Source organism: Mauremys reevesii, linkage group 10, assembly GCF_016161935.1.
Source record: "Mauremys reevesii isolate NIE-2019 linkage group 10, ASM1616193v1, whole genome shotgun sequence".
NCBI classification, from domain to species: Eukaryota; Metazoa; Chordata; order Testudines; family Geoemydidae; genus Mauremys; species Mauremys reevesii.
The window spans coordinates 77,481,751-77,502,886 of record NC_052632.1 but is presented as its reverse complement, the minus strand read 5'-3'; the positions used below and the strand labels follow the sequence as shown (position 1 = coordinate 77,502,886).

Sequence of the window (21,136 nt, the reverse complement as noted above, 5' to 3'; positions counted from 1 at the left end):
TTAGGTGTTACATTTTTACTTCTAGGTGCTTGTGTGGTAATTCTCTCTCCCATATCACTTACAGTATTCCTCCCCAACATTAGACACTTACAATAACCGAAATACCTCAATATGAGGTACAAAGATGGACACAGATTACTGCAGTCCTGTCTATAGAATCTGGTATTTTAAACAGCTGCAATTCTATACTCCTTCACGGTATCATAAGCCTCACGATATGAATTACACAAGAATCAGTGAAAACATAGGTATGGATTTTGATTTGAGGAATTTTCAAAACTGCCTGTGGAATAGGGTGACCAGACAGCAAGTGTGAAAAGTCGGGATGGGGGTGGGGAGGTAATAGGCTTCTATATAAGAAAAAGCCTCAAATATTGGGACTGTTCCTATAAAAGCAGGACATCTGGTCACCCTACTGTGGAATTTAGAAGCATAATCCACTCTGAAATTGATGTAAGTTGTGCACTTAGACTCACAGACTTTAAGGTCAGAAGGGACCATGATGATCTTCTAGTCTGACCTCCTGCACAATGCAGGCCACAGAATCTCACCCACTCACTTCTGTAACAAACCCCTGACCTATGTCTGAGCTTCTGAAGTCCTCAATGTGTGGTTTAAAGACTTCAAGGTGCAGAGAATCCTCCAGCAAGTGACCCATGCCCCATGCTGCAGAGGAAGGCGAAAACCCCGCAGCGCCTCTGCCAATCTGCCCTGGAGGAAAATTCCTTCCTGACCCCAAATCTGATGACAGGATGATAAGAACCTGAGTATGTGAACAAGACACACCAGCCAGGCATCTAGAAAGAGGATTCTCTGTATCACCACAGAGCACTGGTTCATCTTGTTTGGTGTCCCATTTTCCAGCAGTGGCCAATCTCTCTTGTGCTTCAGAGGAAAGTGTCCCTGACTCAGTTGTGAATACATTCGTGCATCGGGGGAATTGGGGGGGGGAAATAAGGTGACAGGTGTTAAATCCTCTGGGACTGGGGTTTTTTTTTTTTTTGTTGTTGTTTGTATGTCTAGGACAATGGGGGGGGGTCTTATACTACATTGCACCAGTACAAATAAAATCACCCCCCCCCCCCCCCAGGCAGCTTTTCCAATCTCACCCCCAATTCATGACATGGTAGTCATGTCCCCCTCTCCCATCCACCCTTTTCAAAAGGACGGTAGTGCTAACAGACCACCAAAATTATTACAAGCCAATGGGATGACGTAATGTTTATATCAATCTGATGAAGGCACATCAAGCTGACTGTAGATGATATTAGTACCTATATACTTGGCTTTTTACAAATCAAATCAGATTTGCAAATTGATAGCCTACAGAAATTGGTATTTCCACTCAGTGCCTGGAATACTTACCTATGCAGAGTGGTATCCCCTGCTCGTGCTATTCTGATTGACCACATCTAGTGTGAATTATCCTCTAGCTGCTACCTACAGTAGCACACTTTCCTTCTCTCCCACCTCTAGTCCAACATCCTCAGTAGTAAATAGGAAATGAGCCCACATACAGGAAGTTTAATATGTAATTAGTTAATGTTTGTAAAGCACTTTGAAAGCGCAAATTGCTATATAAAGTGTTAAGCACTATCTCAGAAACCAACAACTCCCTAGTAGAACACTTAATAAAGGACTTCACTTCCCCACACAAGATTGACTGATCCACAATAAACAGGAGAGTTATCTTTGGCAAACTGAAACCTACTGACTAGCAGTAAGTAGATTTTAGGTGTGCCTAGATTCTATGCCATGAAATATAAACATATACTAAAATACACTCTGAATACAGACATTATTTCGAAGCAACATGCACCTACCTTCTAACAGCATAAACTATGGTTTTAACCAAGGAAAGAAAAGTTCTGAGCATTTCTTTTGCTTACCATGAAAGCAGGTCTCTCATGAAAGGGGAAAAAGGCACAGGGCAGATGAAGAAAGTTCATCTTAAAACCTAAAATCAAAGTCGCCTACAATCCTGTCATGTGGTCTTATATTTCTGAGTCAAAAATAAGACTGCAAAAGTACCTTCAACACAGTGACTCACAAAGTAAACATCTTTCAATGCCTATCATGCAGCAAAAGCCTACTGAGAGGAGGTGGAAACTTCAGAAAGGTATACTGCAAAGCCAGGCATCTTGTTGAACAAAGGGAAAGAGTATACGTACAAACAGGTGCTGGCCTTTGTTTTTGCCGGTGGGTGCTCCTCTCCGCCCCCTTTTCCCTCGCCCATGTGCAAGCGGTGGGAGAGGTCTCAGGGGGAAGAGGCTGGACAGGGGCGGGGCCCACAACAGATTAATCCGGCCCTCTGGGTGCTGAGCACTCCCTATTTTTTTTTCAGTGGGTGCTTGAACCCTGGAACACCCATGGAGTTGGCGCCTATGCATGTACACAGTGTACATACTGTACCAACATGGTTACTTCCGATTATCCTCCTGCAATTAATGTGTTTTGGTATAGGAGAGGCTAGCAAATGTTTTTAAAGGAAGGAATACACAGAATTAAGACCCTTACAGTATTTATACTAACAAACGTAACCCAGTGCCTTAAGGTACAATGGTACATACTGTAGTTTCGCTCACTCTCCTCTCCACCACCAGAGCCTGTTACAGATTCCTCAGTTAGACCTTGGACCTTATACATAAGATGCACTCGCTTAGCTTTAACAGTGCCCTTACAAGGTTTCTTACTCGGTCCTTACTCAGACAACTCCCGATGACTTCAGTGGCTGCTTTGCCTGAATAAGGACCACGGGACTGGATTCAACTATTCTTTGACAACAAATTCACATTCCCTTTTTATCACTGTATTTTGCCATCTGATAATGTAAATGAAATTTATGATGCCTCTCTGCATAAGAAAAGTTGTGGAAAGTTACAGGGTGCTGCTGTAGTGGTGAACGGCACTCACCTCCTGAAAAAGTGTCGACATTTCACAGACCAGACATGAGCTGGGGCTTTGCATTTCACATTTGTGCCTGTCGGAGAGGAAGAAATCTCGCAGTAGTGGAGTGTGGGTAAGTGCCTGGACAATACAGTTCATAAAACATGTGTTCCCAAGATTGATTAGCCCTCGTAGACCTGAAAGAGAGAAAGGGAAGGGGAAGTATAAGTACTGCTGAGTTAAAAACAAAACAGAACTGAGCATTTCAGTCATTTGCATCTTTTGATATATTCAAAATGCTGCCCCCCAACGTCTTGGAAGATTTTATATCCTGTAAGAATTTATGACCAATTCAGCCAGCAGTAAACCAGAAAGTGCTACAAGTTTACAATTTTTTTATTTATTTTTTTGCAAATGTGGGTTTTGTCGGGCTAGGGAGGAACCCCAAAAAACAAAACCCCACAAACAAAAAAATGAATTGCCACTTGTATTACTGATCAAAGAAGCTAATGGTTAAAGAGTATGGTAACAGGCATGCTCCAGACACCTAGAATGACATATTTTGTAAACATGCCATAATGTTGATCAACTGAAGCAAACAAAAATATTCACAGCTCAACACAAAAGATTTTTTTCATGGAGAGCACTAGGCCAAAAGATGCTTCTGTAATTTTATTATGTGCCATTTTATCTTGCAGTAACAATTTTCTTGTCTGAAACACATCGTAGGTAACAAGAAGGTGGTTGTTTTTCCTACCCTGCTATGCAGATGAGGAGAAGGTGCTGATGGTGGCAGACTGTACCCAGGCCATTAGGCCAGTTTATAACAGTGCTGATTTTACAGAGGTTGGGTGTCTGAACACAGCACTTTTAAATTAAATAAAAGATTTTAAGGATGTTGCTACCTAGCTCAGCTCAAATAAAAGACAAGTGAACATTAATTAACAGCACAGAGGTCTGGGTTCAAACCCACAGAAGCCAAATGCGGGTACGCCCTATAATGCCCACAGATAATATCTTGCGTGTGAAAGCCAAGATGCTTAAAGAAAACACCCTTTGTTGCACACTATGAAGAGGCCACAAATGGGGAATGCTTTTCAGTTGCTTGCAAAGCTTATTTAAGAAAACCATGCTCAGCTCCTTGTGTTTGTCCCCAAGATACTGACACAACCATCTCTATGAAGTAGTTGTGAGCCAGAAAGAAAAGCATCATGAGGACGAACATGATTATTTTAAATATACAACGATCCTCAAAGACACTACCACAAAACAAGAGAAAATGCTCTGATATTAGTGACAGGTAAAATAAACGCATTTCCTCTTGTGCAATACAAATGGAGCCATTGGAGGCACTGCAAACCCGAGAAGAAATGATCTGCCAGAACTGGAGAATTTTCCTGCCATTCCACGAAAAGACACCAGATGGCAATGCGGAGGTGATTAAAAATGCTGCAGTTCTCTTGCAATACACCAGACAGTGCTCAAAAAGCCTTTTAGCTTCCTTCACCAGGAGGGGCGTGTGGTCCCGTTGCTAGGTTACTGTAGACATTACTGTGTTGAACTGCATATTGAATTTAGGTGATGGATACACAGCTCTCCTAAATCATCCCTCCAGCATGCAATATGACACTGCCCTGCCCCTCCAGCATCCTGTTGCTTCTGTTTACTCTGTAGTGCAGCGCATAAAGTTTTCCATTTACATTACAGTAATTTCTGTCGGGCAGGAAGCACACTGTAATCATTTGTTTTATTATCACGCTGGGAGGCAGAGCAGCTGAATGAGCCACATTAGCAACTTGTTAAATAGTTAATTTGTCGTAGCACACTGAAGTATAGTATGATGCTGAAGACAGCAGAACAATCCTCTGACTAGCTCACGCATCTCTGTGCATCATGTCGAGATACAGAGATATTCATGCTGGGGTAAAAGTCATTGTCTTTGATCAGCAGTGCTTTCTTAGCCCCCCGTTATCACTAGATTAGAACTAACTGTATTTGTTGTGCAATGACTGAGGCCTTGGGAAATCTCTGGCAGGGGATATTTAGCACTTGTCTGTCTGAGCAGCAGTGCTTGTCTAAGCATGAGAAAGTCTCTTTCCTTTTTCCCTTGCAAACATTAGCCCCTATAATTAGTGACAGAATTCAAACTAAGTCTGTGCTGTACAGAAGCCTGTGACGGGATCCCCGGAAGCTCTATTTAGTAGAAAAAATGGTATTGCACATAGGTATTTATATCCTATTACTTTTGTTTTTGGTGTCTGATTTAGTGCTCCCAAATAAAGGTAAACAGTATAGACAGCTTTTTTGAATTCATTTATTGAGCACTGTATATTACATGCCTCTGCCTGAACCTTGCTTTGCTATGATCACAGGCAACACCTTCTTCAAGATGGTCACCAGAAGACAAGCTGCAGATTTCCCTATTCGGAAGGCTGGCTTGGTTACTCTCTACATGGTTGCACAAATTCTTTTGATGTCAGTTTTGCATGCGTCCGAATGTGGTGCTTCATATGGAGCCATAATAGCTTGACTGAGTTGAGATTTGACGACCTGTAACACACACAAATAGTGCTGAAATTTAGATACCCCTGACCCTAATGACCACTCTGCAAATGGAGCTTTGTAGAAAAAGATGTGGACTTACTTGGCTGGGGTGACACTCAGTGTAGCCCTCAGGCAGCAATGATTGCAGCAGCCACAATACGATGCGAGTTGTTTTCTGAAAAGAAATAGTACAGTACATTGAATGAGAGGTAAGATACTGCACTACAGATCGATGTTCTCCTGTAATGATTACAGCATCCTTACCTTGGAAAAACACTGTTAAATTTTATGTACATAGGGTCAACTGTGGCTGGGACTTGGTTCAAAATACTCCTGTTTGTAATGCCTGAAAAAGAAAAAATGATGTTGAAGACGTAACAGATAGTGTAAAATGAAAGACTGTCTTAGTACAGAGATGCCTTATGCTGTACCTGGGCCATTAAAAAAAAAAATCAAATCATAGAAGGGCCTTTGCCTCTCCTTATAATCTGTTCCAAGAATTTTAGTGACTTGTTTTGTGATGTCTAAGCTGACTAAAATACATGGCAATATGTTTAGCATCCGTCATATCATTAGAAGAATAATAAATCCAGAAACCTCTACTGCATCGTCCCTTCTTGCTTGGGGCAACCATTCTTCTTCATCAGTATCTGACCATAGGACAGTGCCTGTAGGGAGGAGTGGATACATTTGTTAAGACTGCCCACAACATTCAACTTTGAGCTAACAGAACTGGCTGCTGTGTTGTGCAGACTCTTTGCTGTATTTTACAGTACCTTAGCTTTCTATGTTTCCATTCATGCTTGTGGTGCACTGTCTCTGGAGTGGACTTGAGAAATGCAGACACTGAAGATGTACAATACATATTATAGGCACAGACCTGTGTGTTCTGGGTTGTGAGCTCATTCTGTATAATGGTATTGATTTCCTTTTTAATCTTACTGTTGGAGAAAGGAAGAATTGGAAATAAATGAATAATACCACTGTGAAACAGGCATACTGTAATGCACGGTACAAATGCAAACACAGGAAAAAAATTGTGTGGCCACTCTTCAGCATCCTACATCATGTGTCTCTTTTTAGAGGTCCATTACATGATGGACAGGCAGGGTATGAATGAAACTAGATCTTCAACACCTTGAGCACGGACTGTGCATCTGAGAAATGTATATATCCCTTTTTCCTTCCTTCTCAAAACTGGGTGCTAACCACTTGCTTTACCTTAGTAATCTGTAGTTCTTCACTCTTCTTCCATCAACATATTTTTTAAAAATTGCTTGTTGTAGAGAGACCTACAATATTGTGTTACTGTATACTTAGCAAGAATGCGTGGAGAATCAGAACACTGGTTGTTCATGCCCACACATACAGGTAACATAAAACAGCAAAGGTTTCACTACTGGGAGATCAGTAACTGTGCAGACCAGCATTGGATTGATAGCATTTGAAAGGAGGACCACAGCCAAAGCAATGCTATGAATCCACAAGCACTGTGCGCATCCAATCAAGTCTTTAACACGCTTTCTGGTTAAGGCATAAATTGTGACCATCATTGTTGATACCAGTTTCTGGGCCGATATGTCAAGGCCAGAGGACAGGCCATCCTGAAAAAGAGGTACCATGCTGAAACCTATAAGCAGCTCAAATTGGAGAGTCTGAAAGTCTGAAGTTTAAGTACAGGTCCCTGTGCAGTTACACTAGCATGAATAACTTAGTTCTCTGCCTGGCATCAGTAGCTTCTTGAAGCTCTTTCAAACAACTCTGGAAGCCAATACAACTAGAGAAAGTACCTGCAGAAATGCTTGAGAAAGTGATCCAAAGGTCATCCCTGAAAATAAACAGGAGGACTTGGCAATGAAGGTTTCCAGAAAACACAATTGGCCATCCAAGATGGGCCTTCCAGACTACATCCATGCAATGACAAGTGCAATATCATTAATGTACATTTTCCTGAAGCTCCATTTCAGAGAGACACCACCCTACTACTTAGTAGCAAAGAACTCCCAGGCTTTCCTCTGCCATTCCCACCTCTTCCCCACACTGTTTCAGGTGCAAACGATACATTACCAGACCAGATAAGCTATCATGGACCTCGGCCAGGCTTGAACAGAAGTGGAGGCTGACACATCTGTTACTATGTCCCACCATGCCAGCAGACATGTTATCTGTGCTAATGGTGGTCGATGTGATTAATGAGATAAAATCATTTTCATAGATTCTGAAGAGGGAGTTGGTACACCAGTGCTCTCTGTTGGGGCATGCTACAGAAACTAGAAATTCACAGAGAAAACACTGAGTGACTGGCATGTAAGCCTACACAGGCAAGAGCATGACCTTTTGTGAAATTAGTGCACTTTGGCTGTCAAAACCTAACATGCATTTTTGATTAATTCTGATGCTTCTAAAATGTTGTCTGGACACTTCCACTTCTTCGTTGTTTAGGCTGGTGTGTTCCTTTCGAGATGGCCAACTGTGGTTGTAGGTACTTACAATGCCCCAATCACAACAGTAGTACCTGAGCACCTCCCAAGTATTTTTTTTTTTAAATTTACTGTACCCTCTCAAGACCCCTGTGAGGTAGGGAGTGTTGTTATCCCCTTGTGCAAAATGGCATACAGGTCCAAATCACACAAGAAGTCTGTGGCAAAGCTGGAAATGGAACACACTCTCCTGATCTCCAGTTCAGTGTCTTAACCATAAGAGAAGTCATGTCTCCCTCTTTGGGTTTAATGGTCACTTAACAAGGTTGCTGTGGGCAGAAGGAATTTTGTGGCTAGGAAAAGAGATGCTTAGTAAAAGCAGTTGAGAATCAAGTTAGAGTAGATTTGTATCTAAGATTTCTTGTAGCATGGTTCATGCGCGAACTAGATAACAGCTGAGAATTCATTTAGTTTGTCAACAGTTTAACACAGAGCTACAGTAAAAATTTCATCACAAATTTAAAAAAAAAAATTCAACCACAAGCCTCTAGACTAAATCAGCAACTCACCTTCTCCTTCTAATTACTTTAAGAGAACAAACACCTTAACAGTCTGCTGTAAGGAAAAGGGGTTTCTGCAGATGCTTGGTGTCTGGGAAGGTGTACTAGTTACCTTCTTTAAACTCAAATACAAATCTCTCTTATGAACGTAGAGTTAGGATGCTGAATTTGTTTATCACCGCTCTTTATATTACTCAGTTTATACTTCTAACAGGAGGCTTCTGCAGACAGCAGCCCATATTTTGAGGTGGAAATTCCCCACAATTAATTCTGAGATTCTACTGACTTCTGTCAACATCGTAAGTCACCTGCTTTTGGAGAGATGAGGGAGGAAGAGTAATTTATTGTTTCAGGGAAACAATAACCAGCAGGAATTATTATTAGATTTCATGCCCTCTTTACATTTCAAAATGTATTATCATCAAGATGGATGCTGTATTTTTTTACATCACAAAAATCAGCAGTGCCAGTAAAACTGCAAATTGACATACAATATATATTTCAAATCTTAAAAACGTTCTGACTGCTTTGAGAAACCAATTCTCTCCTTCCCCAATGTATGAAGGTAGGTAGGTACAGTGAAATATATTGGACCTGTGCTTGTTGTAAGTTAACAGTAAGTTTAACTTCTTCATGCTTGCCCAGATGGTAGGACTAATTGTCATTGCTCATGGTCAGGACAGGAATTGCATAGCTAAATGAGGGCACTCTTTGTAGAAGAACCAGGTAAGAGCTGAGCTTCATTAATAACAAAAAAATCCGCAAAGCTTTGATGGGGCAGAGAGAAGGATAATAGACGTTTGTGTGACCTGGTACGTTGCTGAACTGAAACACCAGCCAATGGACTGTACTGTGGTGCTTTACTAGGAGGAACCCTGCAGCAACCAGTAGGAGGTTTTGGTCCCAGGATGCCCATAAGAGGAACAGAGGTGGAATGGAAGTCTGGGAGAATGTTTTTCCTCTCACATACACTTAAGAAATTCAGGGGAAACCCACCTCCCACACAAAATATTGTGTTGTTCTGTAGCCTGCCAGAGCGGGGGGGGGAGAGGGGGGGAAACACCACCACCTCAAACAAGTGCCACCTTAACAGGCAAAATTGACCTGTTGGACATGCAAGTTATGTAAATTGTATTTAACATCTGAATAACTGAACTTTTAGATTTTGTAGTTGTAAGGAATAAAATACAAGACAAATGATGTCTGTATAATACAGGGGTAGGTAATTTCCTCTTACTGGCAAATGTGCAAAAGAATTAAGTTTCAAATTGCGAGTCCACAAAGATCTACACGCAAAACCTGGAACATCTGCAAACATCTGGCTGTTATTAACTGTAAGCCAATTTATCAGTACAGTGACCTGCAACCATGCAAAAATGCCCTGCAGATAGAAGGTAAGCCATAGCAGGAAGGCAGTTATTTCCTATTCAGAGTAAGGTTAAAGACATCTAAAAATAACTCAAAGTGAATTTGCTGTGGCCCAGACGCAACTTAAAGCCAGATCCATTCCTCTGCAGACCTGGGCCCCTGGGGGACACAGACCACATTTGTCAGTCGAAGGGGTGTACCCATCACCTAGTCTGTAGAACAGGTAGCCAAGAGCAGCAGCATGGTTGTTGCCTGACCCCTGCTATTTTTCTGGGCCAGTCATCTACCAGCTGATCTCTCCTGCACCCACAGGTTACGTGTTGAGCTAGCTAGTGGTGGTGGTGTCACGGAGAAGACAGAGAAAGGGCCGTAACCAATGCCCAAATGATTGCTCACAAAAGGTAAGTAAAGAAATTAATAAATTCTGTCAGATCAGAAACTGGTTACAATACAGAAAACAAAGTTCAGGTATAAATGGTCAGTTTTCAACATGAAAGAAAGTTAACAGGGTTGCCCCAAACATTTATACTATGACTGGTGTTAGTTAGCATATTAGTGAACTTGAAGAAGAGTGGCAATGAACAATGAGATGGAAAAGTTTACAGATGTCCGAACTGTTTAGATTAGTCAGGCCTAAACATGTCTCTAGGGAATTCCAAAAGGATCTAACAAAGATAGGTGATCTGAATAGCAGATGAAATTCAACACGGACAAGTACAAGGAAGTTCATGCCGGAAGGAACAATATGAACTACGCAGATATGCTTATGGGTTATAAACTAACTGTGAAAGTTCAGGAAAAGATGACCTAAGCATCTTTGAGGACTGCTCTCTGAAGACATTAGATCTATGTGCAATGGCAGTCACAAATACAAACAAGAAAATAAGGCTGAAGCAAGAAACTAAGGGTACGTCTTCACTACCCGCAGGATTGGCGGGTAGCAATCGATTTCTCGGAGTTCGATATATCGCGTCTCATCTAGACGCGATATATCGAACCCCGAACGCGCTCCCGTCGACCCCGCGCCGTGAGGACGGGTAAGTAATTCGAGCTAAGGTACTTCGACTTCAGCTACGCTATTCACGTAGCTGAAGTTGCGTACCTTAGATCGACCCCCCCCAGTGTAGACCAGGCCTAAAACTAAAAAAATTATAAAAAACCTTGTACTCTGTTCAGTTTTGGTTATCTCATCTTTAAAAGGATACAGCACTAGACAGAAAAGGAACCAAAAAGGGCAATGGATTTGAGGCTTAGAAATATTTCCATATGAGAGATTAAAAAGATTAAGATAATTTAGTTGGGAAGATGAGCAAGCAATGGCAAGCTAGTGGTATATAAAAATAACCAACAGTCTAGAAAAAGTCAATCAGGAGCTCATATTATATCTTGTGCTATAATACAAAAACAAGGGAATACTCAACTACATTAAAAGGCAACTAATTTATAACATACTTTACACAATGAGTAATTAAACTGTAAATAACTCACAGCCACAAGATTATGATGGAGGACAGACCTTACTAGGCTTCACATAAGAACTCTCTATAAAATGTCTAGACTATCTAGAATAAAAGTTTATATGGGATATCAATCTTCATGCTTCAGGATATAAAAGAAGTACTAACTGCTTGAAGTCATGAATACTCTTTCCCAAAAGCATACTATTGCCTAATCAGCTGCTATGGGGAATCTTACATTCTTCTCGGAAATGCTTGGTATGGGCTACTGAGAGACTGGATACCAGTAACTGGACCTTTGGCCTGAAATGAGTTAGGAGCACTACCTGTGTTTCTAATCCCTAATGTGCTCTGGGTTGCAACAAAACATCCATCTCTCATTATCGCTACTTGATTAAACCTCATCTAAGTACACTCATCTCCCATTCTTCTTATAGTGCCACTGAAAAACAGTGCACATATCCAAGATAGGAAGCCAAATTACAATTTAACAGCCTTCAGTTCTTAGGATCCTATGCTTTCTATTTTAGCAAGAGCAGCAGCTGTGTCCTTTGGATTGTGTGTGCTCCAATTAAGAAAACTAAATGTCTTCATTCTTGTTATGTGTCATCATGTTAGAGGCAGCATCTACCAAGTTGTTTGATTGTTAGTGTTTTGCACCAAAATCTATTATGATGCTGTGCTTGCGCAATGCAACTGATGAGTTTCAGTAACTTGCTTAAGGCTGTTGCTATTTCCTTGCAACAGGGACTGAGTTTGATATACTGAGTTATCTGCTCAATATATCACGGTAAGGTATACACAAGTAGTAGGCTTTTTGCAGACTGTTGCTGCTATATCTAATGGGAACGAGGTGATGAAACGTATAATGACCCTCATTGCTGGTGAAGGGACACAGTTAGGCGGTTTAGGGCCAAAACCTAGTAACTCAATGTTTTTAAAAGGAGCAATGAAATAGTTTGGATTTAAATATCCCTTGGAAGTATTTGCATTTTGCTGGAATGGCCAAGATGGTCAACTACGGTGAAGGTTTTCATCATTTTGACACTTGACAGCTAGTAAATGAACCGAGACCACCAAATACAGATTCGTTTTTATTAAGTCATCTCTAGTCAGTCAGAGCACCTTTCACACATTTCTTTCACTGCTCTTCAAGAATAACTTCCTTAAAGGGTTATCTGCATAAGAAAGTTCACATGTGTTGTACTCAAACATTTGGTGAAGAGGCATTCAGAATGGATCTTACCTTGGCTGGCAGTTGAGCTTGGACAGCTTTACAATGAAGTTTTAGGGAAGAGATAATACAGATGAGATTTTTGCCTTCCCATATTCCTTCCTTGCCTGACTTTCAACCACTTTTCCTTCCCTTCTGGCTCCTTTTCCTCTACATTCAATTGTGCTCTTTCCCCTATCCATAGGGAGCTTTCACTCAATCACACTGCCCCTTTCTAGCTAGGGCCTCTCGTGCCCACATCCCCTCCTTCCCCTTTGACTTTCATCCAATCTCTCCAGTGGGGCTTCTGTCTTCTCTCCTCCACTGAAATGACCTTCCCCAAAAAGTCACTAACAGCCTCTTGCTTGTCAAGCATAAGGGTTACACTATGTTTATTCTCCCCATTCTGCTCCCTTGATTCGCTCACCTGTGGATGTTGTCATCACTCCTTATCCCTGAAATCACCTCCCTGCCCTAGGCTTCGACCGACACAAATCTCTCCTGTAACCCACTTCTTCTGCACAGGATTTAAGTGCAAACCCACCCGAATATACTTCTACCACCACTTCCATTTTTTTAACTCAACAAACAAAACTGATAAACCAACAAGGAGGTTCTGAAGAACTTCACTAATGCTTCTGCTCTTCGCTGGCTTGTGACTTCCAGCTGGCTTCTGAAGCGCAGCTCACAAGAGAGCTCTAGAGCACCGTGGGAACTGAACAGGTAGTGTCCCAGTATTTTAATTAGATGAGTTACAGAGCAGAAATAAGCTGGTTGGCCACTACCTGTAAAAAAACAACATTGACCTATTCCTAAATTTGGCATTGGTTCATTTTCCCTCTTGAATACAAGTATAAGGGCTTTATTGAGGAAGACATCTAATGTAAGAGCTAGAAGAATTTAAAGGAAGAACAAGTCAATAGGAAACACTATGAAGAACCAGAGCCAATAACAGATGAACTAAACTAGAGGACTGTTTTAGAGCCATTACACACTTGCTCCACATTGAATAGCTGCAAAGCAACTATATTAGAAAAGACACATAGGAAAGAGTACAAATTTCAGTGGCAAAACTCAACATTTGGATTTTAAAATGAAATCCATCTATCTGAATTTTTAAATACCATGCAAAAAGTTTTTTGTAACTTTTTTTCATTACTTGAGTTATGGTTGAAATAACTGATTGCATAATAGAAATCTTTTGCTAGTATGGGGGGAGGGAGGGAAGGATTCCACAGTGAATATATTAAGATGGTAGCTATGGAGGATCTTAAATCAAAATCCAGCTAGAAAAACAAAAAAACAAAAACACATTTATAAATATACACCATGAATTGATATGTGCCACCTACACACATTCCTGGCAATCCATTGCATCTGGATATAGTAATAAAATATAAAGAACTCTCCCCTCCTGAAAAAATACAGGTGACTCAGATATGCTGCTTAACCTGGAAAATACATACATCATTAGATTCTAGAAGAAAGATTTTCCACATGGGTGGACCTGTCAACAGAATAGAAAGCTCGGGCCCCGCAAGAGTTTTCCAGGCCCCCTGGAGCGAGTGAAGGACCCCGCTCCAGGGCCCCCGAAAAACTCTCGTGCCCCTCTTGCCCCCCCCTCTGGGCGGCCCTGAACCAACCAAAAGCAACTGGGTTTCATCCTCATTACCAATTTGTTTACCTAATTAACACAATACATTTTTCTCCTCCTGGGCCAGCTGCAGTTGACCTCAGTCAGTCAATTTCATGGAATTTACAAAATGCAACTTGTTCTGAAGCTGAGTAACTGATGGCACATACAAACTTGGATATGTATCTTACATGGCAACTGCAAAGCTGTGACATTACTAGCTTCAAGGAGGCAAGCTTCTAGATGCATCACAATGTACTTATTTTTCTTAAAGCGTCATTCTTGCCCCCATGATTTTTTAAAGAAAGTAATTCCCCACTTTTTAAATTATCAAAATATCACACAAAAATGTTATATGCATGTCAGCTCACTTTTCTTGGTGTTTAATCTGAAAAAGCCCATGTTAAAATGACAGTTTAAATGCATAACATTCAAGTACCTCAGTTAAGGTTCCTATAGCAAACATAGCTTAAGCCCCTTGTATACATATAGTACTTTGTGGCATATATATGTACCTTACGGAAATGTTGTAGTTACTTTAGAAAACATAATTGGTTATGTCTCAATGAAGCATCCACTCATTAAAAAAAAAGTCAGTGGATGACTTGAAGAGATGCAGTCGGCATAAATTTTAACTGGCTATTGCACTCCAATACAGTCACCTTCTGACACCTACCTACTAGAACTTGGGGAAGAAACTTAAGTCCACAGCCTTCAGCAGTGTTGCAAATCAATGCTGGAAGAGCTCTGCAGTGACCTTGCATCAATCTGTATCTTCAATTAAAATCAGTGCCAAGGTAGTTTCACAGCACTGAGCTGCAGACACAGCTGGCAAACCTGCAATGGTAGCCTAGCTAGAGAACCACAGTTTCTTATAATGATTACAAAAAAACCTTAACAGAGCTGAGATTCAAAGAGTACCCTTAATATAGCTGGTTAGATACAGAAACTGATTTACTCTCACTCATAGGTTATGCCTACACTATGAATTGAGGGTGTGATTCTCAGCTCCCGTAGACATACTCATACTAGCTCTCATCTGAGCTAGCGTGCTAAAAATAGTGGCATAGCTGACATAGCATGAACACCAGCAGCGGCACTGGCTAGCTACCCTGAGTACAAACTCTCCTGTACCCTGTATGTACTCAGGGCAGCTAGTCCATGCCATCGCTGCCCATGCTACCACACCTATACTGTAACTTAGTTTGCTAGATCAGATAAGAGATAGCACAACTATGTCTACAGGAACTGGGAATCACACTCCTAACTCACAGGGCAGATGTAAGCAGAGCTATGTAGGGAAAAGGCATGTCTCTAACTATTATTATCAAAGGCCTTCCCCCAGAATTAATGTCTCTCAGTCAGGAGCTGGGATTTCCACCTGGGGTACTCGGTTGTATATTAATGACAGAACCCATAGGCTGGTAACAGAAATGTTTTAATTATTTTAATTTTTAAAAATTCATTGGTGAGTTGTCAACCAAAAGAAAAGTGGTTAGAAATGTTTTTATTCAATAAAGAAATGGAAAGAAGTGTGCAGTGCTAAGCAACTAGGAATTCATCATCTGTATGCTGCAGAAGTTTAGACACATTTCATATATATATATATATATATATATATATATATATATATATATATATTTAAAAAAATCCAGTGGCTTGGTGCAAGACAGATTGTAAAGGATAAGTGAATCTACTCCTTAATTTAAACAGCAGCTGAACTTACTGTAGAGGTCACTATGGAGTAAATCAAAGAAATGCTGAGCAACACTTCCCATGAGCTAGGCTGTTTCAGGGAGCAACCATGGAATACAGTAGAATGGATGCTTTATTATGAGTGTTTTTTCTTAAGGCTGGTGTGCCAGGGGAACAGCTCATCAGTTAGTGGTAAGCTTTGCTGAAAATACAATTTGAGCAATACCACAAAGATGCCCACAATGGACACCACATGCAATAACCAATCAGATCTAAGAAGTTAAACAGTACAGAATACCTCAAAGGTAACCCACAAGATTAAAAAAATAATAATCCTAGCTTAAATTCTTAGTACTCATTATTTACTGGGGATGGGTTAAGATTTCTTCTCAACACAGTGAACCACACTGTTTTTCTGAAAACGCCCCAAGTGTCTGCTACAACATAGAACTCTGAACACAAGCACAAATACTAGACCTGTTCACAAATTTATGTACCAAAAATACAAAGGAAGCAGATAATGCAAATGTATCTAAACTATATAACACAAGAGCAGATGCCAATGTTCCTTTGCAGTTATGCAATTTAGCTGTAGCCGTGTCGGTCCCAGGATATTAGAGAGACAAGATGGGTGACATAATAGATTTTATTGGTCCAATTTCTGTTGGTGAGAGAGACAAACTTTAGATTTACACAGAGCTATTCTTCTGGACCTGATTCTTTTTATACCCTGGTTATCCAAAGAATATTAAATCAATACAACTCCCTGGAGAATTTGAAGCGGGAAGCATATTGTTCAAGGCATTACTGTTTCCCCATATTAGAAGATGTGACATTCATATATGACTTTCCATTCTTTATTTCACAAGAGAGAAAAATACCAAATTTGAATGCACGAGTCAAGCCAGGATGTCACTGACATCCACAGCAAAAACGGAAACTGCGGTAAGTCCATATTTCAATGCCACTGTCCTCACCAAACAGTCCCTGGAGAATATTCTACACAGAACAAAAAAAGTCTCTAGAATACTCTTGCTGTTTATTGATTCACTAAGACAGGGGCCTTCGAACAGTTTAATAGAAAGATAGTCTAACAGAGCAACTTCTCTTCCATTCATGACTGCATAGTCAACCTACTTTCTTAGATGCAATTATGAAACATCCCTTTGGAAAATACAGCCATTACTTACCTGTTTAAGTAGTAATAAGGAAGTATTGAGGTATTTCACTTTTTAAAATCTATCTTTAATGTCATATACATTTTGTCCCCTGGGGGGAGGGGAGGGAAGAAAATTAATTACACTGGTACTTTTGCAATTCATTTTATCACTCATTCTTTTCTTCTCTTCTTGCACATACTTCCATGCTACTCGGGCATCTTCTTCCCTGTAAATGCTGCCCAGATTGCAGCTCTCCTTGGATGCTTCTCACCCATGGGCTGGTTCTTCTCCTCATGGCAGGTCCTGTTTGCTGGCAGCCCTATTCCCTGAGAGTCACCACTCTATTTCCTCTCCTCTTTCAGTAGCAGGGGCCCCTAGAGAAGGCTTCTACAGTGGCTCTTCCTCAGTTTCAGGAAAGGCATCTAGACATTTTTTCGCCAGGAAGAACCTGGACAACTATAAAAGCCACTGGAAGCAGAAGAGTGAGCCAAGACCATGTTATCTGCTATCTCTCCATATCAGCTTCACTTTTCCCTTCTGCTGCTTTTTTCCTGCCCCCCTCCACCATTCCCCCCCCCCATTAGAAATAGTGGGTCTTGGCTCTGGAGGACAAGCTCTGGAAGACAAGCAAACTAGTAAAATAAGAAAGTAACAATAAAAGGAAACAGACGCATCAGCCCTCTGACTCAGTTAAAGCAGGGAGGTGATATTTATTTAGACCGCCTAGAACTCAGATTTTGTTAAAACCTGTTGGTACTGTAACACTTTTTTTTTTTAATTAAATGAAAACAATACAATTCTGGGGGAAAAAACTTCAAAGACATCTTTATATAGCATAAAGGTACAGTTAAGACCACAAGTAAAAATAAAATCTTCCTCTGCAATGTACCTTTTGCAGCCTAACCAGCTGCTAGTAGCACTGTGGTTTGGGGGTAACCAAGGCAGAAGAGAAGGAACATTACAGGTGTAACAACTTCTGGGCTTCAATCAAAGGACGAAAAATGCTCCATCAGCAACTTTTGCTGACAAGTTCTGATGCAGCATTCATGTAGCTCTGATGATATCATGACTGCCTCCTTTGTCTTCTGCAAAGGAGGATTTCCCATAGTGTAAAGGGGGGAAATGGTGATCTGTGTAAAAACCAATGACATCAGGTATACTACCAGTCTACATTGGTTTCAGTTAGGCCAGGCAAGGAGAGAACATCTATGCCCAGTTGCAAGGGAAGGGGACAGGCACAACAAACAGTTATTTCTAAAGCTCACAGTGTTTATTACTAATTATATAAAGCCCAAGCTAAGGTCACATATTCAGTTAATTCTGCAGCTGAAAAAGCTGTTAAATATTTATGAGTGTAATAAACCGATATTGATTTACTGTGCAGTCTCCCAAACTCTAGTCTAATCAATTAGAGTTAACACAAAAGAGCTCAAGATGAGGATTTACACTTCAGGCAAAATTTGTTTTGAACCTTTTAGCTGCGTATATCATCTGGCAGAAGGGTGGGAAAGAGAATGGTGAAGACCCCGGGCAATTTAAAGACCACATTTTATTTAATAGAAAAAAAAATCAAGTTTCCGACTGTCGCTTGCTGTTTAGTGCATTCTGCCTGCCTGTATTTCAGACATAAAATTATTTTCTTATCTACATATATCCAGGGACAGCTACTTACCTGGGACTTGACTCCTTTTAAGACATTATGGAAGATTTTCATAGTCAGATCTTGTGATTCAGCAAGCATCAAATTCTTGGGAACTCACCTAGCTCGTATGTGTCTGATGTTTTGACGTACCTATACTTTGGCTCATTCACTTTATGCTGTCACTTGGAAATGATCTTCCAAGTAAGAAACCTGAGTTCAGATCGATAGAGTTGCTGAAAAGAAACTTTCATCACTTTTGGCAGGCTCTCTTATTAATGTCCAATGATTAAGGGATTTTAAAAAATAAATGGAGGTGGGGAGGGAAATCAAATGTATCTATCTAGCACATATCCAATGCTAATCGGTCTATGTTTAAACACACCTGAGTAATAAAAAGGGTTGAACAGTTTTTCTGGGGAACATTCAAAAGGGAACCAGAAGGGACATCATGGCATAAACTCCCACTTAAGTAATAAGCTCTTCTTGGAAAAGGCAGACCTTCACAATATACCTACTCAAACATTATGCCTCTAGAGCACTGCCCTGAAAGGAATCAGATTGCCAGGCAGACACATTTTGGGTTGCAGGGGAGCAAGGGGTCTTTGTGCCAAGTGGTCTGTGGCCAGGCTTCCCACTCGATCAGGCCAGCCACTGCCATCTGCAGCTGGGTAAACCAGCACGTGTCAGGATCAGTAGAGGGCTGGTAAACTAATCAATCCTGGTCTTTCCTGACAAGGGGCAATTTGGACACTTCTTTAGTTATTAAGCAAGTCATTCCAGCTCTCTGCCTCAGTTTCCCTATCTGTAAAATGAGCAATAATGATACATATCTCTTTTGTAAAGTCTTTTGAGACTGATTGAGGACAAGTGCTATAGAAGAACTAGGTATGAGGATTATTAGTGTTCCACATTATTGCTCCCTTAAGTAGCAAGCAAAAACGCAGTGAGGACAAAGATTCTTATGACAGGAGTCATGACTTTGCACGTCTTGCATTTCAATTTAGAATAGAGATTTCACACTTAACAAAAAAGGATAGTGGAGTCAAACAACCGTACCTACAGAAACCGGATTGCACTGACAACCCCGGTAGAGAATCCTCTTGCTTCTGATTAAATGGCCATGCTTTAGAACACTCATGACTGAAAACACAGAGAAGGCTGATGACCCAAAGAGTATCCTTCTCTCACTGCACCAGAGAGAAGCTTACATTAAGAAGAAAATATATATCCATATTCTTCCTGTCTAAATGTTTAGACATCCTGAGAATCTGTCAAAATCTCAGAGAGCTCCCAAGTTCACAGAGGCTCCTGCCTGAGTCATCAGTGCACACAAGGTGCTGGAAGACAAGCACAGTACAGAGATTAAAGGGGAGGTACTGGTGTGCCAAGCTTTACTGAGTGTGCAACAATTCCGCGCTCTAGACTAGAGGATGCACTAATGTGCCAACATGCAGAGCAGGAGCAGATGTGTCAAATCTCACAGCAGCAGCAGGAGGCCAGGTTCACAGGAGGCACCAATGCACAGCAGTCTCAAGAGAGGAAGTTGATGCAGTGCCAAGCCCCACAGAAGGGACCCTGTCTGACTGAAAGGGCCAATTAGAGTAAAGCTGGGAGCTATCAGACACTAACTTCCATAGTCGGAGTTGTAATGAACTCCTCTGGAAGCACTCAGCACCAAAGCCCTATCAATGCACAAAGATCTAAAAGAGAACCAGTCTTTTTCTACTGGACACCAATCTATACCAACCTGACTCAGGATCGCCCATTATTGAAACAGGCAAGGGAAGTGGGTATGTACATATCTGGAACTCTGAGAACTCAAAATCTTGTGGTGGAAGAATATTCCATCTGCTTATGTCACTAGGACTCAATGTTCTATAGTGATGTACAATGGATCTGCTTGTCTAATCCCTAGAGCATCAAGAGATGGAGTCCACTGGAAGAGAGACAGAACAAATACGAAGCATTGCTACATTCCATGCTGCATCCGGCACCAGAGTAACAACAATACACATCTTTCAGTGTGCCACAAAGGAGTGCATTGAAAGAATCATATGTAAACATTTATATTGCATGAAGCACACAGATACGATGCAGAATGAGGCAGAAGCCTTAAGGCAATGGGGCCTCCCCATTCAATCTAAGGATGGAAATGCACAAGAGTGGATTACAAAAATGGAGGAGTTGAATAAGAGTCTGAAATAACCCTTAAAGCGGCCAAAATTACTGAAATAGGAGCTATCATGTCTCAACCACAATGTAGCCCAATGTCGAAGACATCAAAATCCCAGGAACTGCAGCATATAAAAAACAAGTAATTTGGTAATGACAGGAATTCAGGGAAAAGGGGTAAAAGATATCCAACTTCAGAGAAGAGAGGCAAGGGGCCAAGGGAGGTGGAGCTGTGATTGTTAAGAAGCCAGGGAACAATTCATGTCTAGTTGTTTTGCCAGTCACATTTATAAGGGCTGGCATGTTCTGGGGCCTCTGAGGTACTTTTAGATGGAAAGTGCTTCACGACGAAAGAGCCCTTAAACAAGTCTGTAGGTAACTCAGAG

The 21,136-nt window shown here is 41.0% G+C and overlaps 1 protein-coding gene and 1 long non-coding RNA gene across 8 annotated transcripts in view; both read right to left on the bottom strand.

The window, feature by feature from the left end:
* Positions 1-21,136, bottom strand: part of USP22 (ubiquitin specific peptidase 22) — a 172,104-nt gene that overhangs the window by 28,385 nt on the left and 122,583 nt on the right. For all 6 annotated transcript variants that reach the window (XR_005585417.1, XM_039491142.1, XM_039491143.1 and 3 more), the window contains one exon: positions 2,914-3,083. Coding sequence is in view for 5 of the 6 variants with exons in the window: in XM_039491142.1 (XP_039347076.1) it covers positions 2,914-3,083 (170 nt within the window). In the remaining variant the exon portion in view is untranslated. The remainder of the gene's footprint in view (positions 1-2,913; positions 3,084-21,136) is intronic.
* On the bottom strand, positions 17,154-20,623 carry LOC120373163. 2 transcript variants are annotated; one of them, XR_005585418.1, is made up of 3 exons: positions 20,326-20,623; positions 18,609-18,811; positions 17,154-17,404 (listed from the first exon to the last, which is right to left on the bottom strand). It is a non-coding gene; the product is annotated as an uncharacterized LOC120373163 (long non-coding RNA). The 2 variants fall into 2 exon arrangements; XR_005585419.1 differs by having other exon boundaries at positions 18,609-18,788.